At 43.6% G+C, this 26,861-nt stretch overlaps 1 protein-coding gene across 1 annotated transcript in view; it reads right to left on the bottom strand.

The window, feature by feature from the left end:
* The window catches only part of LOC138671660 (uncharacterized), a 967,572-nt gene that overhangs the window by 925,602 nt on the left and 15,109 nt on the right, over positions 1-26,861 (bottom strand). Inside the window, exons 5-7 of the mRNA XM_069759831.1 lie at positions 25,709-25,927; positions 18,574-18,722; positions 4,065-4,173 (exon numbers count right to left, since the gene is read on the bottom strand). Coding sequence (XP_069615932.1) covers positions 4,065-4,173; positions 18,574-18,722; positions 25,709-25,927 — 477 coding nt within the window. The remainder of the gene's footprint in view (positions 1-4,064; positions 4,174-18,573; positions 18,723-25,708; positions 25,928-26,861) is intronic.

A 26,861-nucleotide genomic window follows, 5' to 3' on the forward strand; every position in this document is an offset into this window, starting at 1 on the left:
AAAGGAACTCCAATGGTGTGCAATCTAAATGTCACATACTCTGTCAGTATATACACACCTTTTCTGAAAGGCTACAGAGGCTGCAACACCATTAAGCAAGAGGCACTAATCAAGCAACCAAACAACACCATGAAGACCAAGGAGATCTCCAAACAAGTCAGGGACAAAGCTGTTGAGAAGTACAATGCAGGGTTGGATTATAAAAAAAATCCCAATCACTCATGATCTCTCGGTGTGTCATCAAATCCAAAATCACCAAATGGAACATGGTACCACAACAAACCTGCCAAAAAAGGACTGGCCATCAAAAGTCTCAGTCCAGGCAAGAAGGGAATTAATCAGAGAGGCAGCACAGAGACCAAAGGTAACCCTGACTGAGCTGGAGAATTCCCAAGCAGAAATTCGAGTATCTGTCTATATGACCATAATAAGCCATACACTCTAAAGAGGTGGCCTTTATGGAGGAGTGGGAAGAAAAAAGACTTTACTTACACACAAAAAATATATGGTTCATTTTGAGTTTGCCAAAAGATGTATGTGGGAGACTCTCCAAATGTATGGATGAAAGTGATGTGGTCAGAGAGACCAAAATTTAACCTTTTGGCCACAAAGGTAAAAGCTATGTCTGGCACCAAACCAACAAAGCTCATCACCCCAAGAACACCAGTGAAACATGGTGGTGGCAGCATTATTCTGTGGGGATGGTTTTTGGCAGCAGGGACAGTGAAAATGGTCTGTGTCAAGGGGAAGATGGATGGCGTGAAGTAACAGGATATTCTTAAACAAAACCTGGTTCAGTTTGTTAGGTTAAGTGATTTGAGACTGGACGGAGGTTCACCTTCCAACAAGACAATGATTGAAAGCATACTACTAAATCAATACTCCAGTGGTTTAGGGGGAAATGTGTAAATGTATTGGAGTGGCCCAGACCTTAATCCAATTGAGAATCTGTGGTTAAGGTACCGTTACACTAAACGACTTACCAACGATCACGACCAGCGATACGACCTGGCCGTGATCGTTGGTAAGTCGTTGTGTGGTCGCTGGGGAGCTGTCACACAGACAGCTCTCTCCAGCGACCAATGATCAGGGGAAAGACTTCGGCATCGTTGAAGACAGTTTCAACGATGCCGAAGTCTCCGTGTAACCACGGTAAACATCGGGTTACTAAGTGCAGGACCGCGCTTAGTAACCCGATATTTACCCTGGTTACCATTGTAAAAGTAAAAAAAAAAAAAACACTACATACTCACATTCCGATGTCTGTCACATCTGCTTTACGGCCGGCGCTGACAGTCAGTGCAGGGAAGCTGACGGCGGGGGACGTGACAGACATCGGAATGTGAGTATGTAGTGGTTTTTTTTTTACTTTTACAATGGTAACCAGGGTAAATATCAGGATACTAAGCGTGGCCCTGCGCTTAGTAACCCGATATTAACCCTGGTTACAAGTTAACACATCGCTGGATCGGCGTCACACACGCCAATCCAGCGATGACAGCGGGTGATCAGCGACCAAAAAAAGGTCCTGATCATTCCCCAACGACCAACGATCTCCCAGCAGGGGCCTGATCGTTGGTTGCTGTCACACATAACGAAATCTTTAGCGGGATCGTTGCTACGTCACAAAAAGCGTGACGTTGCAACGATATCGTTAACGAAATCGTTATGTGTGAAGGTACCTTTAGACTTGAAGATTGCTATTCAACAGAGGAAAGCATCCAACTTGAAGGAGCTAAAGCAGTCTTGCCTTGATGAATAAGCAAAACTCTCAGTAGTGAGGTGTGGTAAGGTCATAGAGACTTATCCAAAGAGACTTGCAGCTGTAATTGCCACAATGGAGGCTCTACAAAGTACTGACTTTAGGGGGGTGAATAGTTATGCACACAGAAGTTGTTATTTTGTCCTATTTTTTGTTTGCTTCACAATAAAAGAATACCAAATGTTCACACTTGTAGGCATCTTCTTTACATGAACTGATGGAACCCTTCAAAAAATACAGTGAAATTCCAGGATGTGAGGTAGCAAAACACAAAAAATGCCAAGATGGGTGAATACCTTCGCAAGTCACTTTTCAATCAAGTCTGCTATTTGCCATCCAATATGATGCTGAATGTCAAACCATGCTTCAAAGATAGATTGATAAATAGATAGATATCACCCTCCCCCACCTCACATTGAAACCCTGCTAGTATTATAAACATTAGTTGTACTCCATCTCCCTCTTTCAATTGTGCACTCTGGAATCCACGGTCTGTTTGTAGCAAGCTTCCTTACCTGCACAACTACTTTCAGAACAATTCTCTTAATCTGCTGGCTCTCACCAAAACCTGAATTCAGGATTCTGACACTGTTTTCCCTGCCACTATTTATTAAGGCAGCTTACACTTTTCATGTTAAGAACCTATAACTCTGCTCTTCACTGCGCCAAACAGACCTACTTTACCACGCTAATCTCCTCACTATCCAACAACCCAAAAAAAACTCTTCAACACATTTTACTTCTTCCTCAGTCCTAAAACACAAGCCCCTATCACACTTTACAGAGAAAATAGAAAATATCCGTCAGTAAATCAGCTCACAGCCTCCAAGTGCTGGGACTCCCATCTCTGCCCTCACCTCCTCTGACTCACACTCCACATTTGACCCAGTCACAGAAGAAGTCTACAGGTTCTTCTCACCCTACTAAATACACTACTGACCGAATTCCCTCACTCCAACTCCAGTTTCTCTCTACAGTTATCACTACTCGCCTAACTAAAATCTTCAATCTCTCCCTCTCCTCCGGTACCTTCCCCTCCTCCTTTAAACACTATCATTACGCTATTATTGAAAAAAAAACTTCTCTTGACCCATCCTGCACAAATAACTACAGACCAGTCTCCAATCTCCCATTTTTCTCTAAACTTTTGGAGTGCCTGGGCTACTCCTGCCTTACCCGTTACCTCTCCACTCACTCACTCACTCCTAGAGCCATCACAGTATTGTTTCCGCCCCCTATATTCTACAGAAACTGCATTCATCAAAGTGACCAGCAAACTTTTGACAGCAAAACGTAACAGTGACCACTCTCTGCTCATTTTTCTTGACCAGCTTTTGACACTGTTGACCACCACCTCCTACTCTCTATGCACCACTCAATAGGCATAAAGGACATTGCTTTTTCCTGGTTCTCTTCCTATCTTTCTGACTGCGCCTTCAGTGTATCATTTTCTGGCTCAATTTTTTCTCTTCCTCTCACTATTAAGGTCTCTCAGGGCTAAGTCCTTGGCCCTCTTCTCTCTCTACACAGCCGCCCCAGTTGGACAGACCATAAGCAAATTTGGCTTTCAGTACCATCTTTATGCTGATGACACAGAACTATACACTTCATCGAGTCCTGACCTTACCCTCGCTGTAATACAAAACACCAGTGACTGTCTATACGTAGTTTCCCACATTGAACTTCTTCTGCTCCCACCGTCTACTAACCTCCATAAATCTGACATCTCCCTCTTAATGTGTGGCACCACAATAATGCCCCGGCAGCATGCTCGCTGTCTGGGTGTTATGTTTGACACTAATCTTTCCTTCACCTCCTATGTACAATTTCTTGACTGCTCTTGTGACTTGCACTTGAAGAACATCTCTAGAATCCGCCCCTTGGGTTTTGCTTGTTTTTTGTATTTTTTTTTTAAAATGACTGATCATATGGCAAAAGGTTTTTTGAAGGGAACAACCCATTTTAAAGGATATTCAAGCCTAATTTTTTTTACCTATCCACTGGATACTTGATAATGGCTAGATAAGTTGTGGCCCATCATTAGTACTGGACAAGTCGCTAGAATGTGGAACATTTGACCTCTTTCTCCTTGCATCTTTGGATAACCCTAGTTTTTGGACTTTAATGGAGTTGCAAGAGTGGAGAACATGAATAAGCCCACACTGATCTAACTGTTATCATCTTTTCAGTGATATAGTCTACCCCTTTACCTGTAGTTGTAAAATGTAGTCAATTTCCTACAATTATGCATTTACCTGGGACTATGGATCCTTACACAAATACAGGCACCTTGAGTTCTTACCTGTGGTCTGTCTAATATATTAGTTCCCAAGTGGCACCTAGCTATCTCGCTCACTTCATTAGACATTAGCCTTAGAAGATTTAGAAATACTTTGGGTTGACGATAATATCTGTAGTATGGAAGAAAAGAAAATGAGAATCAGATATTACATAGGATGTCTTATTAAATTGCATAAAGCCAAAAATTAATACTCACATGCACATTGGTTAGTGGCCAGAAATTACAATGGCTTTAACACAAATGTCTGTCCAAAGTCTATGCAAATTGCCTCTTCAGAGAAAAACAGGACTTAAACTCTATAGTGCCACCTGTTGGAAGTAGCGATCCTGCAAGTCACAATCAACCCTTTAACGAGTCGTGCAATATGACTTAGGATAAAAGCCAAATCAGTATCTCAATTCGCAGACACAGTGTTTCGGGCTGTTGGTCCTCGTTAGTGCGAAGCATGAGAACTGATTTGGCTAGGTGAGAGGCTCTGGACTGGGGTCTAAGGGGTAACGTTTCTCCTTGTGGAGAGTGACATACCAGCTCTGGCTTGTCAAGGCTTGTCCAAAGTCTATGTATTGAGATTATATCAACCTAAATTGCTGTGTAGAAATAATATATTGAACTGTGCCATGTCAAAGAAAACTGATCTGACTGGCTCAAAACTTGTTTTTCTACAATCTCCTTTATGACTAGAATCTGTCATATATCTCATGTTAACATAGGCAGATTATAGTGAGGGCAATGTGGGCTAGGGGCTCCAGGGGGCCCATGCCCTCATTATAATGAGTGGTGCATATATCCCAGCAGGGAGATTTCCTGGCACTGCGTTGTAGACGATGTAGAATGGCAGCGCAGCTCCAGGGTAGTTCCTGTTGCCTCTATTATGCCAGCAAGTTGTCAACGGCTGGCACTGGCGCGTTGACGTAATCACGCTAGCATATACGTGCTAACCAGAGAAGTTCGAGCCTCGGGGACAGCAGCAGAACGCCAGGGGAACGGGAGCGAGGTGAGTATATCTGTATGTCTTTTTGTTTTTTATTAATATGTGTATGAGACATGAGTACTGTACATAGGAGGCTATAGATGGGCTCACTTTGTGTACTGGAGACTATATTGCGACCCACATTGTCTACAGGAGGCTATATAGAGGCTCACACTGAATTCAGAAGGATATATAGGGGCTCACACTGTATACGGAAGGCTATATAGGGGCTCTCACTATATACAGGAGGCGATATAGGGACTCACACTCTATACAGGATGCTATATAGGGACTCACACTATATACAGGAGGCTGTATGGGGCTCACACTGTATACAAGAGGCTATATAGGGGCTCACACTATAAACAGGAGGCTATATAGGGACTCAGACTCTGTACAGAAGGCTATGTGGGGCTTATACTGTATATAGGAGGCTATGTGCGGGTTCATACTGTATATAGGAGGCTATGTGCGGGCTTATGCCGTATATAGAAGGCTATGTGTGGGCTTACACTGTATAGAGGAAGCTATGGGTGGCTCATACTGTATATAGGAGGATATGTGGGGATCATACTGCGTTTAGGAGGCTATGTGCGAGCTCATACTGCATATAGGAGGCTATGTGAGGGCTCATATAGTATATAGGAGATTATGTGGGGGCTCATACTGTATATAGGAGGCTATATGGGGCTCGCACTGTATATATGGAACTATGTGGGGCTTATACTGTATATAGGTAGTTATGTGGGGGCACATACTGTACTGTATGTAGGGGGAAGTGTGTGGATTCATACTGTATGTAAGGGGCTGTGTGGATTCTCATATTGTATGTAGGGGGCTATGTGAGGGCATATTGTCTGGGCCTGTGAGCATTTATCTTCATTGCAGTATGGCTTATGGTCTCCTTTTCTTGTCCTGATTGAAGGAATTCCCTGATATAACCCTGACCAAAAGAGGGGGAAAACACATTGAAAGAAGATGCCATTAAGCTAAGTACACAACTGTTCATCAAAATGTGACTATGAAGTATATGGATGTTTTGTGGTTTTAACAGCACTGCCACTCGACTGGCCATTTGTGATCTGAAGGGTTATTCTTTGTTGTACAAAGACATTATATATGTTTCCTCTTGGACTTTGTTGAAAACTATTGATAATATATTATTATTATTATTATTTATATAGCACCATTAATACTGTATTGCAGTCATAATATTATTATATAGCACTGGGTAGTTACAATTGCTTATGTTGCCTTTGTACCTAGATAATTCTTTTCTTTGCTCTATGTAGAAATAGGTCTCTTCTCCCTGCACGTATCATCCCCCTATTCATCTCCTGACTAAGCTGCTCCCTCCTTCCCCTGTTGTGAATTCTGCTTTTGGGCTCCCTCCAGTGGTTGTAGGTGGTAATGCAGTTGTCCCAGGGCTGCAGTCTTGGACAGATGTATCTACTGATTGCAATTCTGACTGGGGTATTTAGGTTTGCAGGACTCATTGGTCCTTTACAGTTGTCAATGTTTCTTGGGAAGTGTTGGATCTTTGTCTGGCTTCTCCTGCTTAGCTGCCAATTCAGCAAAGATAAGTGTCTGTTTCTTTTTCTGTGGCACACAAGCTGTGTGCTTATAATCTGTGCTATTCATTTGTTTTCTCTTCTCCAGCTTAGACTGTGTCAGTGTTTTCTCAGTCTTGTTGGATTCTCTGGAGTTGCAGATATACGCTCCACATCTTTAGTTAGATGGTGGAGTTTTTGCATTTTCTGCTGTGGATATTTTTGGAAGGATTTTAATACTGACCGTTTAGTATCCTGTCCTATCCTTTCCTATTTTAGCTAGAGTGGCCTCTTTTGCTAAATCCTGTTTCCTGCCTGCGTGTGTCTTTTCCTCTACTACTCACAGTCAATATTTGTGGGGGGCTGCCTATCCTTTGGGGTTCTGCTCTGAGGCAAGGTAGAATTCCTATTTCCATCTATAGGGGTATTTAGTCCTCCGGCTGGGTCGAGGTGTCTAGGATTTGTTAGGCACACCCCACGGCTACTTCTAGTTGCAGTGTTAAGATCAGGATTTGCGGTCAGTATAGTTACCACCTACTCCAGTGAAAGTTTTCATGCTGCTCCAAGGTCACCTGATCATAACAGTACAACTGGCCAATAATGAGTTAAATGCATCTCAGAAGAAGGGAAGAAAGGTCTTGAGCCATTTTTTTTTCTTCAGTCTGCTTTGTCTTTTCCTCCCTCTTAATCTCTGGGTGGCTGAGGAGCCTTGTGCTGGCATGAATGTTCAGGAATTAGCTTCTCGTGTAGACCAGCTTGCTGCTCAGGTACAGGGTATTTCTGATTATATTGTTCAGACGCCTGTTTTAGAACCGAAGATCCCTACTCCCTACATATAACTATGTTACTATACTTGGGCTGAAAGGTGGCAGATGAGGTTTAACAATGATAAATGTAAGGTTATACACATGGGAAGAGGGAATCAATATCACCATTACACACTGAACGGGAAACCACTGGGTAAATCTGACAGGGAGAAGGACTTGGGGATCCTAGTTAATGATAAACTTACCTGGAGCAGCCAGTGCCAGGCAGCAGCTGCCAAGGCAAACAGGATCATGGGGTGCATTAAAAGAGGTCTGGATACACATGATGAGAGCATTATACTGCCTCTGTACAAATCCCTAGTTAGACCGCACATGGAGTACTGTGTCCAGTTTTGGGCACCGGTGCTCAGGAAGGATATAAGGGAACTAGAGAGAGTACAAAGGAGGGCAACAAAATTAATAAAGGGGATGGGAGAACTACAATACCCAGATAGATTAGCGAAATTAGGATTATTTAGTCTAGAAAAAAGACGACTGAGGGGCGATCTAATAACCATGTATAAGTATATAAGGGGACAATACAAATATCTCGCTGAGGATCTGTTTATACCAAGGAAGGTGACGGGCACAAGGGGGCATTCTTTGCGTCTGGAGAAGAGAAGGTTTTTCCACCAACATAGAAGAGGATTCTTTACTGTTAGGGCAGTGAGAATCTGGAATTGCTTGCCTGAGGAGGTGGTGATGGCAAACTCAGTCGAGGGGTTCAAGAGAGGCCTGGATGTCTTCCTGGAGCAGAACAATATTGTATCATACAATTATTAGGTTCTGTAGAAGGACGTAGATCTGGGTATTTATTATGATGGAATATAGGCTGAACTGGATGGACAAATGTCTTTTTTGGCCTTACTAACTATGTTACTATGTTACTATGTTACTCCTGAGTTGTTTTTTGGTGACAGGTCCAAATTTTTGAGTTTTAAAAACAACTGTAAACTGTTTTTTGCTCTGAGACCTCGATCCTCTGGTGATTCCATTCAGCAGGTTAAAATCATCATCGCTCTGCTGCGTGGCGATCCACAGGATTGGGCATTTTCCCTGGAATCTGGGAATCCGGCTTTGTTTAATGTAGACTCCTTTTTGCAGGCTTTAGGATTATTATATGATGAACTTAATTCTGTGGATCAAGCTGAGAAGACCTTGTTGGCCCTGTCTCAGGGTCAAGAGGCGGCAGAATTGTATTGTCAGAAATTCAGAAAATGGTCTGTGTTGACTAAATGGAATAATGATGCTTTGGTGGCAATTTTCAGAAAGAGTCTTTCTGAATCCGTTAAAGAGGTTATGGTGGGGTTTCCCACACCTTCCGGTCTGAGTGATTCTATGTCTCTGGCCATTCAGATTGACCGGCGCTTGCGGGTGCGCAGAACTGTGCACGCTGTGGCGTTATCCTCAGAGCAAATTCCTGAGCCAATGCAGTGTGATAGGATTCTGTCTAGAACGGAACGACAAGGTTTCAGACGTCAGAATAGGTTGTGTTATTATTGTGGCGACGCTTCCCATGTCATTTCTGTCTGCCCTAAGCGAACAAAGAGGATCGCCAGTTCATTTACCATCAGTACTGTACAACCTAAATTTCTGTTATCTGTGTCCTTGATCTGCTCATTGTCATCATTTTCTGTCATGGCGTTTGTGGATTCAGGCGCCGCCTTGAACTTAATGGACCTTGAGTTTGCCAGGCGTTGTGATTTTCCCTTGCAGCCTTTGCAGAACCCTATTCCTTTAAGGGGCATTGATGCTACACCCTTGGCTAAAAATAAACCCCAGTTTTGGACACAGGTGACCATGCGCATGGCGCCAGCCCTACAGGAAGATTGTCGATTTCTGGTGTTGCATAATTTGCATGATGCTATCGTGCTGGGTTTTCCATGGTTGCAGGTACATAATCCTGTGTTGGATTGGAAGTTCATGTCTGTGACTAGTTGGGGTTGTCAGGGTTTTCATAATGATGTTCATTTGATGTCAATCTCCTCTTCTTCCGCTTCTGAAATTCCAGAGTTTGTCTGATTTTCAGGATGTATTCGATGAGCCCAAGTCCAGTTTCCTTCCAGCGCACAGAGACTGCGATTGTGCTATTGACTTGATTCCAGGCTGTAAGTTTCCTAAGGGCCGACTTTTCAACCTGTCTGTGCCTGAACATACCGCCATGCGGAGCTATATTAAGGAGTCTTTGGAGAAAGGGCATATTCGGCCATCTTCTTCACCGTTGGGAGCGGGGTTCTTTTTTGTTGCTAAAAAAGATGGTTCCTTGAGACCCTGTATTGATTATCGCCTCTTGAATAAAATCACGGTCAAGTTTCAATACCCTTTACCTTTGATTACCGATTTGTTTGCTAGGATTAAGGGAGCTAGTTGGTTTACGAAGATTGACCTTCGGGGGGCATATAATCTTGTTCGTATTAAGCAGGGTGATGAATGGAAAACTGCGTTTAACATGCCCGAAGGCCATTTTGAATACTTTGTGATGCCATTCGGGCTCTCTAATGCTCCATCTGTTTTTCAGTCCTTCATGCATGATATCTTCCGGACTTATCTTGATAAATTCTTGATTGTATATTTGGACGATATTTTGATTTTTTCCAATGATTGGGAGTCTCATGTGCAACAGGTCAGGATGGTATTTCACATCCTTCGTGACAATGCTTTGTTTGTGAAAGGGTCTAAGTGTCTCTTTGGGGTGCAGAAGGTTTCTTTTTTGGGCTTTATTTTTTCTCCCTCGTCTATAGAGATGGATCCGGTTAAGGTTCAGGCCATTCATGATTGGATTTAGCCCACATCCGTGAAGAGCCTTCAGAAATTTTGGGGTTTTGCAAATTTTTATCGCCGTTTCATTGCTAATTTTTTCAGCGTGGTTAAACCCTTGACCGATTTGATGAAGAAAGGCGCTGATGTGGCAAATTGGTCCTCTGTGGCTGTCTCTGCCTTCCAGGAGCTTAAACGTCGATTTACTTCTGCTCCGGTGTTGCGCCAACCAGATGTTTCTCTTCCGTTTCAGGTTGAGATTGACGCTTCTGAGATTGGGGCAGGGGCCGTTTTGTCTCAGGGGGATCCTGCTGGTTCCTTAATGAAACCGTGTGCCTTCTTTTCCCGTAAGTTTTTGCCTGCTGAACGCAATTATGATGTCGGCAATCGGGAGTTGTTGGCTATGAAGTGGGCGTTTGAGGAGTGGCGACACTGGCTTGAGGGAGCTAAGCACCGTATTGTGGTCTTGACCGATCATAAGAATCTGATTTACCTCGAGTCTGCCAAACGGCTGAATCCTAGACAGGCTCGATGGTCCTTGTTTTTTTCCCGTTTTGATTTCGTGGTCTCGTACCTTCCGGGTTCTAAGAATATTAAGGCTGATGCCCTCTCTAGGAGTTTTTTGCCTGATTCTCCTGAGGTCTTAGAACCGGTCGGAATTCTGAAAGAAGGGGTGGTCCTTTCCGCCATTTCCCCTGATTTACAATGGGTTCTTCAGGAATTTCAGGCTGACATACCTGACCGCTGTCCTGTGGGGAAACTGTTTGTTCCTGACATATGGGCTAGTAGAGTGATTTCTGAGGTTCACTGTTCTGTGTTGGCTGGTCATCCTGGCATTTTTGGTACCAGAGACTTGGTTGGTAGGTCCTTTTGGTGGCCTTCTTTGTCGCGTGATGTGCGTTCTTTTGTGCAGTCCTGTGGGACTTGTGCGCGGGCCAAGCCTTGTTGCTCCCGTGCTAGTGGGTTGCTTTTGCCATTGCCGGTCCCTGAGAGGCCCTGGACGCATATTTCTATGGATTTTATTTCCGATCTTCCTGTTTTCCAGAAGATGTCTGTTATCTGGGTTGTTTGTGACCGATTCTCTAAGATGGTTCATTTGGTGCCTTTGCCTAAATTGCCCTCCTCTTCGGATTTGGTTCTGTTGTTTTTTCAGCATGTGGTCCATTTGCATGATATTCCGGAGAATATTGTGTCCGACAGAGGTTCCCAGTTTGTTTCTAGGTTTTGGCGGGCCTTTTGTGCTAGGCTGGGCATTGATTTGTCTTTTTCTTCTGCATTTCATCCTCAGACAAATGGCCAGACCGAGCGAACTAATCAGACTTTGGAGACTTATTTGAGATGCTTTGTGTCTGCTGATCAGGATGATTGGGTGGCTTTCTTGCCATTCGCCGAGTTTGCCCTTAATAATCGGGCTAGTTCGGCTACCTTGGTTTCGCCTTCCTTTTGTAATTTTGGTTTTCATCCTCGTTTTTCTTCTGGGCAGGTTGAGCCTTCTGACTGTCCTGGTGTGGATTCTGTGGTTGACAGGTTGCAGCAGATTTGGGCTCATGTGATGGACAACTTGGTGTTGTGTCAGGAGGAGGCTCAACGTTTTGCTAACCATCGTCGGTGTGTTGGTTCCCGGATTCGGGTTGGGGATCTGGTCTGGTTGTCTTCCCGTCATGTTCCTATGAAGGTTTCTTCTCCTAAGTTTAAGCCTCGGTTTATTGGTCCTTATAGGATTTCTGAGATTATTAATCCGGTGTCTTTTCGACTGGCGCTTCCGGCTGTTGTGAATTCCGCTCTTGGGCTCCCTCCGGTGGTTGTAAGTAGCATTTTTGTGAGTTCTGCTCTTGGGCTCCCTCCTGTGGTTTTGAGTGGTATGGCTGCTTCTTGGATTTAGCTTCAGCAGCTGTTTTCACTGATCGTCTTTCTGGCTCGGATATATTAGTCTGGCCTTATCCTTCATTCAATTCCAGTTACATAGTTACATAGTTATTAAGGTTGAAGGAAGACTATATGTCCATCTAGTTCAACCCATAGCCTAACCTAACATGCCCTAACATGTTGATCCAGAGGAAGGCAAAAAAAAACCATGTGGCAAAGAGTAAGCTCCACATTGGGGAAAAAAATTCCTTCCCGACTCCACATACGGCAATCAGACTAGTTCCCTGGATCAACGCCCTATCAAGGAATCTAGTGTATATACCCTGTAACATTATACTTTTCCAGAAAGGTATCCAGTCCCCTCTTAAATTTAAGTAATGAATCACTCATTACAACATCATACGGCAGAGAGTTCCATAGTCTCACTGCTCTTACAGTAAAGAATCCGCGTCTGTTATTATGCTTAAACCTTTTTTCCTCCAACCGCAGAGGATGCCCCCTTGTCCCTGTTTCAGGTCTATGATTAAAAAGATCATCAGAAAGGTCTTTGTACTGTCCCCTCATATATTTATACATTAAAATAAGATCACCCCTTAGTCTTCGTTTTTCCAAACTAAATAGCCCCAAGTGTAATAACCTATCTTGGTATTGCAGACCCCCCAGTCCTCTAATAACCTTGGTCGCTCTTCTCTGCACCCGCTCTAGTTCAGCTATGTCTTTCTTAAACACCGGAAACCAGAACTGTGCACAGTATTCTAAATGTGGTCGAACTAGTGACTTGTATAGAGGTAAAATTATATTCTCCTCATGAGCATCTATGCCTCTTTTAATGCATCCCATTATTTTATTTGCCTTTGTAGCCGCTGCCTGACACTGGCCACTGAATTTAAGTTTGTCATCCACCCATACACCCAGATCTTTTTCATTGACGGTTTTGCCCAGAGTTTTAGAATTAACCACATAATTATACATCTTATTACTTCTACCCAAGTGCATGACCTTACATTTCTCCCCATTAAAGCTCATTTGCCATTTATCAGCCCAAGCTTCTAGTTTACATAAATCATCCTGTAATATAAAATTGTCCTCCTCTGTATTGATTACCCTGCAGAGTTTAGTGTCATCTGCAAATATTGAAATTCTACTCTGAATGCCCCCTACAAGGTCATTAATAAATATGTTAAAAAGAAGAGGGCCCAATACTGACCCCTGTGGTACCCCACTGCTAACCGCTACCCAGTCCGAGTGTGCTCCATTAATAACCACCCTTTGTTTCCTATCCCTGAGCCAGCTCTCAACCCACTTGCACATATTTTCCTCTATCCCCATTATTCTCATTTTATGTATCAACCTTTTGTGTGGCACCGTATCAAAAGCTTTTGAAAAGTCCATATACACTACATCCACTGGTTTCCCTTGGTCCAATCCGGAACTTACCTCTTCATAGAAACTGATCAAATTAGTCTGACATGAACGGTCCCTAGTAAACCCGTGCTGATACTGGGTCATGAGGTTATTCCTCTTCAGATACTCCAGTATAGCGTCCCTTAGAATGCCCTCCAGGATTTTACCCACAGTAGAGGTTAAGCTTACTGGCCTATAATTTCCGAGTTCAGTTTTTGTTCCCTTTTTGAATATTGGCACCACATTTGCTATACGCCAGTCCTGTGGCACAGACCCTGTTATTATGGAGTCTTTAAAGATTAAAAATAATGGTCTATCAATGACTGTACTTAATTCCTGCAGTACTCGGGGGTGTATCCCATCCGGGCCCGGAGATTTGTCAATTTTAGTGATTTTTAGACGCCGCCGCACTTCCTGCTGGGTTAAGCAGGTGACATTTAATTGGGAATTTTTATCACTAGACATTTTGTCTGCCATGGGATTTTCTTGTGTAAATACTGATGAAAAAAAGTCATTTAGCATATTGGCTTTTTCCTCATCCTCATCCACCATCTCACCCAGACTATTTTTAAGGGGGCCAACACTATCATTTTTTAGTTTCTTACTATTTATGTAGTTAAAGAATATTTTAGGATTATTTTTACTCTCTCTGGCAATGAGTCTCTCTGTCTCAATCTTTGCTGCCTTGATTTGCTTTTTACAGAATTTATTTAATTTTCTGTATTTATTTAATGCCTCCTCACTACCTACTTCCTTTAATTCTCTAAATGCTTTCTTTTTGTCACTTATTGCGCCCCTTACAGCTCTATTTAGCCATATTGGTTTCCTCCTTTTTCTAGTATGTTTATTCCCATACGGTATATACTGTGCACAGGTCCTATCCAGGATGCTAATAAACGTCTCCCATTTTCTTTGTGTATTTTTGTGTCTCAGGATATCGTCCCAGTTAATTGCACTAAGATCCTCTCTCATCCGTTGGAAATTTGCCCTCCTGAAGTTTAGTGTCCTTGTAACCCCTCTACTACACATCTTTTTAAAGGATACATGAAAACTTATTATTTTGTGATCGCTATTTCCCAAGTGACCCCCAACCCTTATATTTGATATGCGGTCTGGCCTGTTGGTTAATATTAGGTCTAGTAGTGCCCCCCTTCTTGTTGGGTCCTGAACCAGTTGTGAAAGGTAATTGTCTCTCATAATTGTCAAAAACCGATTACCTTTGCTGGAACTGCAGGTTTCTGTTCCCCAATCTATTTCAGGGTAGTTGAAGTCCCCCATAATAATGACTTCTCCTTGAGTCGCAGCTTCATCTATTTGCTTTACGAGGATATTCTCCATTGCTTCCATTATTTTTGGAGATTTATAACAAACCCCTATCAGTAATTTATTATTTTTTCCCCCTCCACTTATCTCCACCCACAGGGATTCTACATTTTCATTAAATTCACCTATATTATCGCGCAGGATGGGTTTTAAGGATGATTTTACATATAGACACACCCCTCCCCCTCGCTTATCTGTACGGTCATTTCTGAACAGGCTATAGCCCTGCAAGTTAACAGCCCAGTCATGGCTCTCATCCAGCCACGTTTCAGATATCCCCACCATGTCATAATTATGCTCCAACAACATTAGTTCTAATTCATCCATTTTGTTGGCGATGCTTCTGGCATTAGTATACATGCACTTTATGTTCCTCTCTGTACTTCTATTTCTTAAATTATTAACTGTTCTGACCCCACCCCCCATGCCACCGCCACCCCCAACTTCCTTATTTGTGCCCAGGTCTCTGTCTGCACTATCTTCCCCTCCTATAAAATGAATACCCTCCCCCCCAATTCCTAGTTTAAACACTCCTCCAACCTTCTAGCCATTCTCTCCCCCAGCACAGCTGCACCCTCCCCATTGAGGTGCAGCCCGTCCCTAGCGTAGAGCCTGTAGCCAACTGAGAAGTCGGCCCAGTTCTGCAGGAACCCAAACCCCTCTTTCCTACACCAATTCTTGAGCCACTTATTCACCTCCCTAATCTCCCGTTGCCTCTCTGGCGTGGCACGTGGTACCGGCAGTATTTCGGAAAATACCACATTGGAGGTCCTTGCTTTCAGCTTGCAGCCTAATTCCCTGAAATCATCTTTAAGGACCTTCCACCTACCTCTAACTTTGTCATTAGTGCCAATGTGCACCATGACCGCTGGGTCCTCACCAGCCCCTCCCAATAATCTGTCCACCCGATCAGCGATGTGTCGGACTCGAGCGCCAGGTAGGCAGCACACCGTTCGACGATCCCTGTCTTTGTGACAGATTGCCCTATCTGTTCCCCTAATAATTGAATCGCCCACTACCAGCACCTGTCTGGCCTGCCCTGCTCTCCTATTTCCCTCCTTACTGGAGCAGTCACTCCTCCGGCTTTCAGAGGACATGCCTGGCTGCAGCAGTGCTACACCTGTACTGGCACCCCCCTCATCTGCCAACTTAGCAAACTTATTGGGGTGTTCCAGATCAGGACTAGCCTCCCTGGCACTCTTCCCTCTACCCCGCTTCCTAACTGTCACCCAGCTTGCTACTTCATTGTCCTGCAGCTCCATCCCACCATCCCCCCCCTCATCTGTCCCATTGAGCGTCTGCTCCGTGAGCAGAAGACTCCTCTCCATATTGTCTATGGATCTCAGTGTTGCCAGCTGCACATTTAGAGTCAAAATCTGGGTTTCCAAATGCACAACGTGCTCACATCTCGCACAGCAGTATGCACCCTCGATCGGCTGCTCAAGGACTGCATACAAGTTGTCAATTGTTCCTGCCTGGAGTCATTGCTCTTAGGATTTTCCTGACACTCTGACCAGTTCAGCAAAAGCTAAGTCCTTGCTTGTCCTTTTGCAGTTCACTTGTTGTGGACTTTGTTGTTCAGCACTTTTTATGTTTTGTTCATTTGTCCAGCTTATCAGTATGAATCTATTCAGCTAGGCTGGAAGCTCTGGGCAGCAGAGTTTGCCCTCCACACCTTAGGTCAGGTGTGGAGATTTTTGCATTCCTCTGCGGTGGACTTTTTCTAGTTTTTATTACTGACCGCACAGCGTTCTGTCCTGTACTATTTCTATCTAGCTAGAAGTGGCCTCCTGTGCTTAATTTTGTTTCATACTACGCATGTCATTTCCTTCTCCTCTCACAGTCATTACTTGTGGGGGGCTAATCTATCCTTTGGGGATTTTCTCTGAGGCAAGATAGTTTTCCTGCTTCTATCTTTAGGGGTAGTTAGCTCTTAGGCTGTGACGAGATGCCTAGGCAGAGTTAGGAGCATTCCACGGCTACTTCTAGTGTTGTGTCGAGCTTAGGGACTGCGGTCAGTATAGTTACCACCTGCTCAGAGCTAGTCGCATGTCGCTCCTTAATCACCAGACCATAACATCCGGCCTCTTTTGCTATCCATAATGTCTTCCATAGATCTTTGTTGCGGAAATATGTGGAGCCCGTTGTTCCCTCTGCTGATCCTCCGGCCTCTGTGTTGGTTGATGGGGAGTTGGAATATGTTGTTGAGAAGATTTTGGATTCCCGTTTTTCGAGGCGGAAGCTTCAGTACCTTGTCAAATGGAAGGGTTATGGCCAGGAGGATAATTCTTGGGTTTTTGCCTCTGATGTCCATGCTGCTGATTTGGTTCATACCTTTCATCTGGCTCATCCTGATCGGCCTGGGGGCTCTGGTGAGGGTTCGGTGACCCCTCCTCAAGGGGGAGTACTGTTGTAAATTCTGCTTTTGGGCTCCCTCCGGTGGTTGTAGGTGGTAATGCAGTTGTCCCAGGGCTGCAGTCTTGGACAGGTGTATCTACTGATTGCAATTCTGACTGGGGTATTTAGGTTTGCAGGACCCATTGGTCCTTGCCAGTTGTCAATGTTTCTTGGTTAGTGTTGGATCTTTGTCTGGCTTCTCCTGCTTAGCTGCCAATTCAGCAAAGATAATTGTCTGTTTCTTTTTCTGTGGCACACAAGCTGTGTGCTTATATTCTGTGCTATTCATTTGTTTTCTCTTGTCCAGCTTAGACTGTGTCAGTGTTTTCTCAGTCTTGTTGGATTCTCTGGAGTTGTAGATATACGCTCCACATCTTTAGTTAGATGGTGGAGTTTTTGTATTTTCTGCTGTGGATATTTTTGGAAGGATTTTAATACTGACCGCTTAGTATCCGGTCCTATCCTTTCCTATTTTAGCTAGAGTGGCCTCTTTTGCTAAATCCTGTTTCCTGCCTGCGTGTGTCTTTTCCTCTACTACTCACAGTCAATATTTGTGGGGGGCTGCCTATCCTTTGGGGTTCTGCTCTGAGGCAAGGTAGAATTCCTATTTCCATCTATATGGGTATTTAGTTCTCCGGCTGTGTCGAGGTGTCTAGGATTTGTTAGGCACACCCCACGGCTACTTCTAGTTGCGGTGTTAAGATCAGGATTTGCGGTCAGTATAGTTACCACCTACTCCAGTGAAAGTTTTTATGCTGCTCCAAGGTCACCTGATCATAACATTCCCCCTGCCAGGGACTTTTGCAGTGATTCCTTACTCATGCAGGGAAAATAGAGTTCCTGTTTCTGCATAGAGCTTAGAATGTTTCATCTAATCATTTTTATCACATGATGTCATAGACCTAATGGAAAAGAGAAGTATTAACTTGGTAGAAAGGAAAAATTAGCAATTGTAAGTACACAGTTACATATAATATGATGACTGCAATATATTAAGAGGATAACAACTTTGATGGGAGTGCTTCTTTAATTGGCAGCCAAGCTATATAAATAGTGTAACCATGTGTGACAAAGTCACTGGCAAAGTACTGGAGGAGAGATATGTGTCACTGAGGTAATAAACTTCAGTGATATGAAACTAGGAAAATGCTCCAGCACACTAATTGCTGAGAGGGGTTAATCGGCCATAATAAGGGCTAGGTTTAGTGAACAGCGGAAGACTGGGTGGGAGGCTGTTCACCATCTCTCCACCCCAGATGGTTTTTAATGAACCAGTTGAAGATTTAAAGAGACAACGTTCCTGTGTCTACCTCTATGTTCAGCCGAGTGAGCAGATCGACCACACATGATGTGACCATATTTAACATAGAAATAGTGAAACAGCAGTGAAAAAAAAACAGTTGATTCATTAATACCTGCAGAAATTTTTTTTTTACCTTGAATGAATCCAAACCAAATATAAATTATGCAATATGAGGAAGAAGAATTTCTTCTTCTCCTTAGAAGTTTTAGCAGACCTCAGCTGATCGTAGCAACCAGTCAATATTTTCAAAAATGTAAGGTTTTCAGATGCCTCAAAATGTGCCTAAATTGAAAAAAAATGTTAGACAACTATGAAAATTGTCATGTGTGCATTGCAATCCAGCGTGGGAATAATGTACACCACTGGTAGTAAGCCTACAACATTTATAGGATTTTAAGGGCGCCAGATGTGACCCTTATCTCCAGCTGAGGACAGCATAATTGAAAAACATGGTTCTCTTTTGCCATGAAAAGGGTTGTGCACATAAAACTAGTCAATAGACTCACTAAGGGCAAGTGCACACAGCACAAGTTTTCCAAGGCAAAGTCGCTTCAGCAAACCACCAGCAGTGTTTTTCCTGAAGAATTTCTTGTTGACATTTTTTCTGTAATATTTTCAGTGGCTCCACCGTCTTTATTCGTGATTTCAAACTTAAATAGCCCAAGCATGACCAGGCTACTTATTTTAATTGCTTCCAGGTTTTTGAAGCCTGAAACAATTAAAAGAGGTGACAAAAGACGGAACATATGCACAGCAAGTCATTTTTATATTGCTGTGCATTGTGTTCATTCTTTGTAGCATGTGATTAGTGCTTTTTCAGGTGGGTTCCAGGTGGAATCTGTCAGTAAAAATAAAAGTACATAAGATCCTCATCTTTCATTACATAGTACTAAGTACATACAGTGGGTAATATAAGTATTTGATATGCTGACAATTTTGCAAGTTTTCCCACCTAAAAGCATGGAGAGGTCTGTAATTTTTAGCATAGGTATACACTTCAACTGTGAGGACGGGGTCACACTTGCGAGTGCAATGCAAAAAACTCGCGCAAGTCTCTCACCTCAATACCACTCGGGACCGAAGCATTCAGCTACATAGAAATACATGCAGCCCCACACTCCGGTCCCGGGTATTGAGGTGAGAGACTCACGTGAGTTTCTCGCATTGCACTCGCAAGTGTGACTCCGGCCTGAGAGAGAGAATCTTTAAAAAATCCAGAAAATCACATTGTATGATTTTGAAATAATTAAATTGCATTTTATTGCATTAAACAAATATTTGATCACCTACCAACCAGCAAGAATTGTGGCTCTTACAGACTTGTTTTTCTTTAAGAAGCCCTCCTACTCTGCACTCATTATCTGTATTAATTGCACCTGTTTGCATTCGTTACCTGTATAAAAGTACACCTGTCCACACACTCGATCACACTCCAAACTCTCCACCATGACCAAGACCAAAGACAAAGAGCTGTCTTAGGACACCAGGGACAAAGTTGTAGACCTGCACAAGGCTGGGATGAGCTACTGGGCAATAGGCAAGAAGTTTAGTGAGAAGACATACATGACCTCTCCTCATGGGGTAAGGATGGTTCTGAGAAAGGTCAGGAATCAGCCCAGAAATAAATGGGAGGGCCTGGTCAATGACCTGAAGAGAGCTGGGATCAGTCTCAAACATTACTGTTAGTAACACACTACACCATTATGGATTAAAATTCTGCAGGGCATGCAAGGGTCCCCCTGCTCAGGCCAGCACATGTTCAGGCTTGTTTGTAGTTCACCAATGACCTTCTGGATGATCCAGAGTAGGAATGGGAGAAGGTTGTGTGGTCAGATGAGAACAAAATCAAACTTTTTGGTAACAACTCCACTTCCTCTGTTTGGAGAAAGAAGAAGCATGAGTACAACCCAAAGAACACTGTCCCAACCATGAAGCATGGAGGGGGAAACATCATACTTTGGGGGTCCTTTTCTGCAAAGGGAACAGACAACTGCACCCTATTGAAGGGAGGATGGAAGGGATTGTGTATCATTAAATTTTGGCCAACAACCTCCTTCCCTCAGTAAGAGCACTGAAGACGGGTTGTGGCTGGGTTTTCCAGCATGACAATGACCCAAAACACACGCAAGGACAACTAAGGCGTCTCTCTGTAAGAAGCATTTCAAGGTCCTGGAGTGGCCTAGCCAGTCTCTACACCTGAATCCAATAGAAAATCTTTGGAGGGACTTGAAACTCAATGTTGCCCAGTGACAGACCTGAAACTTGTAAGATCTGGGGAAGATCAGTATGGAGGAGTGGGCCAAAATCCTTGCTGCAGCGAGTGCAAACTTGGTTAAGACCTACAGAAAACGTCTGATATCTGTAATTACAAACAAAGGTTTCTGTACCAAATATTAAGTTCTGTTCTTCTATTGTATCAAATACTTATTTCATGCATAAAATGCAAATTATGTAAATTTTATACAATGTGATTTTCTGGATTTTGTTTAAGATTCTGCCTCTCACATCTGAAGTGTATCAACGATCAAAATTACATACCTCCCCATTCTTTGAAGGTGGGAAAATTTTCCCACTGCATATGTTCTTCTTCCCTGTTTCTCTGCCTTTGGCTCAGCTGTCCTGCATATATACTGTATATTGTACTGTATAAAATACAGCATTGTTTGATGTGCAACACCAAATATTTATTAAGGGCAGTGCAGTTAGCAGCAGGAAAGCAGAACAGCAGTACAGTGCCTTGCGAAAGTATTCGGCTCCCTGGAACTTTTCAACCTTTTCCCACATATCATGCTTTAAACATAAAGATACCAAATGTAAATTTTTGGTGAAGAATCAACAAGTGGAATGCAATTGTGAAGTTGAATTAAATTTATTGGTTATTTGACATTTTTATGGTAATTCAAAAAACTGAAAAGTGGGGCGTGCAATATTATTCGGCCCCTTTAACTTAATACTTTGTTGCGCCACCTTTTGCTGCGATTACAGCTACAAGTCGCTTGGGGTCTATCTCTATCAGTTTTGTACATCAAGAGACTGAAATTCTTGCCCATTCTTCCTTGGCAAACCGCTCGAGCTCAGTGAGGTTTGATGAAGATCATTTGTGAACAGCAGTTTTCAGCTCTTTCCACAGATTCTCGATTGGATTGATGTCTGGACTTTGACTTGACCATTATAAAATCTGGATACGTTTATTTGTGAACCATTCCATTGTAGATTTTGCTTTATGTTTGGGATCATTGTCTTGTTGGAAGACAAATCTCCGTCCCAGTCTCAGGTCTTTTGCAGACTCCAACAGGTTTTCTTCAAGAATGGTCCTGTATTTGGTTCCATCCATCTTCCCATCAATTTTGACAATCTTCCCTGTCCCTGCTGAAGAAAAGCAGGCCCAAACCATGATGCTGCCACCACCATGTTTGGCAGTGGGGATGGTGTGTTCAGGGTGATGAGCTGTGTTGCCTATACGCCAAACGTATCGCTTGGCATTGTTGCCAAAAAGTTCGATTTTGGTTTCATCTGACAAGAGCACCTTCTTCCACATGTTTGGTGTGTCTCCCAGGTGGCTTGTTGCAACTTTAAATAACACTTTGTTTGGATATCTTTGAGAAATGGCTTTCTTCTTGCCAGTCTTCCATAAAGGCCAAATATGTGCAGTGTATGACTGATTGTTGTCCTATGGACAGACTGTCCCACCTCAGCTGTAGATCTCTGCAGTTCATCCAGAGTGATCATGGGCCTCTTGGCTGCATCTCTGATCAGTCTTCTCCTTGTTTGAGATGAAAGTTTAGAGGGACGGCCGGGTCTTGGTAGATTTGTAGTGGTATGATACTGGAGTGCCCCCAGACACAGGGCCGCGGGGTACTCGGTACCGGTCCTCTCTGTCTCGGTTCTAGGGTTGTCACGGTGGCTGGACCCAGTCCGTGACCCTGCTAAGGGGCGTCCAATGAAAGGTGATACCTGTGGTATTCGGTCAGGGTGACCGACGCTGCTTGGGGCCCACTGGGGTGGTGTTATGGCAGCTAGATGGTATACCTTCCCACAGGTGAAGTGCTTCCCCAGGGCTTCCCAGTAGTGTAGGTGGTGATGATGTGAGGCGCGGTTAATAACGAGGACACAGGGTTGCAGTCTCTTTACCTTTTACTGAAGGCTTCGGGATCCGCAATCCAGAGCACTGATAACAGGGCTGGCTGAGACCGGCCGGTCCGAAGGCACATCCAGAGTTCCCTTTGCATGTGGAAATCGTTGCCTACCAACTAGCGCCTGTGTGTTGTAGTCATTCCTTGCTGAGCACCATGGGATAGTCATCACAACTTTCGTATTCGTTCGTTCTCTCTCTCTCCGTCCCCCAAGTATATCTGGCTAGGACGCACCCGTATGATGGGTAGGCTCAGAGCTATTCTGGGACCCTAGAGACGCCCCTCTCCACGTTTGCCCCCTATGTCTGCTTAGGTGATTTAAGGTAGACAGCCAACCTGTAATCAACTGTCCTGCCGCTGTTTGAAGTAATGCGTAGAGTCTGTTACTTCCTCGGTGCTCCGGCCACTGGCTACGCGCCTCAGAAGGATGTTGCCGCAGTCTTAGGGGCACAACTCCTTCTGGTCCTATCTCCTTCGTACTATGATCCCGCTTCTCACTTCTCCATAATATACTTCGCTTTGTGTCCTTTCTTAAGATGCCGCCGCAAGGTAGTGCAGGCGCAGCTCCGTAACAATCGGTCCTTTCTGCTAGGTACCTGCCAGGAACCCACTTCTGACAGGTCCCCCCTGGAGCTCTCCCAGGCTGCTTTCTCCTAACTTCTTATCCAACCCCCAGTTTTACCAGAGTGTGAGGAGTGGCCTAATACATAGTGCCTTTTGCTCCCCCTGGTGGCCGGAGTGTGAAGTGTAATGTGTGACTGTGATACCTGGTCAGGTGAACTCCTTTAGTGCAATCAGACATAACATCACTCCCCTTGGTGGCAGAGCGACATTACTGCAACAACCAGGACTCTGCGGCGCTGCAGTACTCCATCCATTTCAATATGATCGCTTGCACGGTGCTCCTTGGGATGTTTAAAGTTTTGGAAATCATTTTGTATCCAAATCCGGCTATAAAACTTCTCCACAACAGTATCACGGACCTGCTTGTTGTGTTCCTTGGTCTTCATGATGCTCTCTGTGCTTCAAACAGAACCCTGAGACTATCACAGAGCAGGTGCATTTATATGGAGACTTGATTACACACAGGTGGATTATAATTATCATCATTAGGCATTCAGGACAACATTGGATCATTCAGAGATCCACAATGAACTTCTGGAGTGAGTTTGCTGCACTGAAAGTAAAGGGCCGAATAATATTGCACGCCCCACTTTTCAGTTTTTGAATCTCCACAAAAAATTAAAATAACCAATAAATTTTGCTCAACTTCACAATTATGTTCCACTTGTTGATTCTTCACCAAAAATTTACATTTAGTATCTTTATGTTTGAAGCATGATATGTGGGAAAAGGTTGAAAAGTTCCAGGGAGCCGAATACTTTCGCAAGGCACTGTATATGACATGGACCCAGGAACTGTATATTCTGTATGGTACACAGAATTACAAGGCAGGGCAGGGGCTACATGGTGAGCAGTGCACTCTTAAAGGGAATCTGTCATCACATTTGACCTATTTAAACTGTTAACCCCTTCATGACATGCGCCGTACATGTACAGCGCATGTCGTGCGCCGTACATGTACAGCGCATGTCGTGCATCTCCCTTTGCTGTGGGCTCCGGCGCTGAGCCCACATATTTTCTGGCATATGTCAGCTGTTTTGAACAGCTGACATGTGCCCCTAACAGCCGCGGGTGGAATTGCGATCCACCCGCAGCTGTTAACCCGTTAAATGCCACTGTCAATCTCTGACAGCGGTATTTAATGTGATCACGCCAGAAGTGCATCATTAATCCCACCCATCGTTGCCTGTGTCACATGACCACGGGTCGCCAATGAGATAGTGTGACAACCCGGGGTCTGCAGGAGACTCCTGTGGTTGTCATTGCCGGATTACTATGAGTGCCACCAGGTGGTCAGCGCTCATAGCAAGTGAGAATTTCTGCTACACAGAGGCGATCTGATCATCGCCTGTTTGTACCAGAGGCGAATGGATTATCGCAGTTTCTAGTCTCTCATGGGGAAAAGCAAAAATTTTAAAAAAAAAGAAAAGTGAAAAGTAAAAAAATATGTTTTAAAAAATATTTAAAAAAATATAAAAGTTCAAATCACCCCCATTCGCCCCATTCAAAATAAAATAATAATATTAAAAAAATACACATATTTGGAATCACCACATTCAGAATCGCCTGATCTATCAAGATATAAAAAGAATTAATCCAATTGGTAAAAGATGTAGCAAAAAAAAAAAAAAAAAGTAAAAACGCCAGAATTACTTTTTTTTTAATCACATACTTTGTGCAGTATTTAGGGCAGCAAAAAGATGGTGGAAGATTCCCCTTAGATGGAATCTGTCAGCAGGTTTTTGCTATGTAATCTGAAAACAGCATAATATAAGCGCTGAGACACTGATACTTATGATGTGGCACTCACTGGGCTGTGTATTGCGGTTTCAATAAAATTAGTGTTTTATTAGCACGAGATTATCACTACAGGACTTGTGCCTCCTAGTCCCCTTGCCCTATGTAAACAAGCTTCCTCCATTGGTTAGCAGCTGTCAATGTAAAGTGTACACAGAAAGCTGCTAATCAGGAGTGTGAGCGGGTTTACGTAGTGCTCAGCATTTGAGCACTGCTACATCTACAGCAAAGAAAACAGGGATTCTCTTAACATCAGAGCATGTAAACCAGTAAGTGGCACATCACTGGAATCAGGGTCTCTGCCCTTACACCATGTGGCTCTTAGATTAAATAACAAAACTCTGCTGATAAATTCCATTTAAATGTGAAAAAGCTCTTTTACGTTCTTTACTGTGAAAGTAATAGAAAAATATGCAACCGGTTAAGTAATTGACTGAGAAATCTTAAAGACAGGTTCAGTTTTATTATTCATTAATAGGTCTACTGTTCCGTCAATTATCATTCCAGTTGGCTTTCCATTTTTTATATTATATTATATTATCTTTGCCAACATGCAGAACTGATAAGCAGCTAGAGCCCAGCAGACCTTTCTTATTTACTGCACTAGGTTCATAGAGGGAACAGTTCAATTTAGTAAAATTGTTAGTGGAAAATCTGAAAATAATATATATATATATATTTTTTTAAGATACACTTCACAATACTTGTACTTACTTTCTTCACATCCTGAGTCACTGATGCAATGGATTTTCCATACATACTTTTTGCCTGCTCCAGTTGGCTGACCATTTCTCTGGCTCCAGCAGAATTTAACTGCATTTTTATGGATTCCAAGTTATGAATATGAACTTCCCACATTTCTTCTTCATGGTAGATCCCCACAAACACTCCCTTAGACTTGATCTCCGCAAGAGGGTCATGTTTAAGAACCACCTGTATTAAATATATGTATAAATAAATCCCTATTCTAGTCAGGCACCAAATATCACATCCTTTATCAGGAGAGAATACTCCTGGGCACTAAGGGGAATACAACCAAGGCTTCCATACATTATCACAGTTTTAGGACAGTGTCTATTTTTCTATACCACCCTCTCATAGGAAGCTGCAGTGTTTACCATATTGACCCAGTGTGAAGTCCGCCGGAGTCTTCTAGTCCTCCATCTCATGGCTGTAGCCTTGCGAGCTAAAATACATTCTGCGGCCTCTTCCCCACTCCTATGGCAATCTGCAATGGTAGATCTACCCATTTTGGAACTTTTCCTAAATTCCCTGTGTCTGAACCTGTACCTGTCTCTAAAACCTGCAGTGACTGAACCGGTACCTGCCGGTATCTCTGTCGTGCCTACCTGCACTTGCCTGTATATTAGTCATGCCTGCCTCCACTGACATGCCTGCCTACCAGTCATGGCTGCCAGTACCCGCCTGTCTGTGAATCAGCTGTGCCATTGTACCTGCCTGCACCTGCCATTATAGTGTCTTGTCCATTGGGTATCAGCTGCTACTGCCTGATGTCGCCCTGGAGTGGTACCTGGTAGCTACCTGACCTCACCACTAGAGGCTCCAGTGAACACCAAGGTAGCTGCTTATGCCACGCCGGGGTAAGTGTTGTGAATTCTGTTATCGAACTCCCTCCTGTGGTCATGAATGGTACTTCGGCGAGTTCTGTCCATGGACTCCCTCTGGTGGCTGTGAGTGGAGCTGCTGCTTCTGAGGTTCCTTCCACAGGTGACTTAGTTTATTCTTTGGCTGGCTGCTCTATTTAACTCCACTCAGATCGTTACTTCATGCCAGCTGTCAATGTTCTTGTACTGGTTCAGTTAGCTCTTGGATCTTTCTGGTGACCTGTCTACTCCAGCAGAAGCTA

Source organism: Ranitomeya imitator, chromosome 3 (genome assembly GCF_032444005.1).
Source record: "Ranitomeya imitator isolate aRanImi1 chromosome 3, aRanImi1.pri, whole genome shotgun sequence".
NCBI classification, from domain to species: Eukaryota; Metazoa; Chordata; class Amphibia; order Anura; family Dendrobatidae; genus Ranitomeya; species Ranitomeya imitator.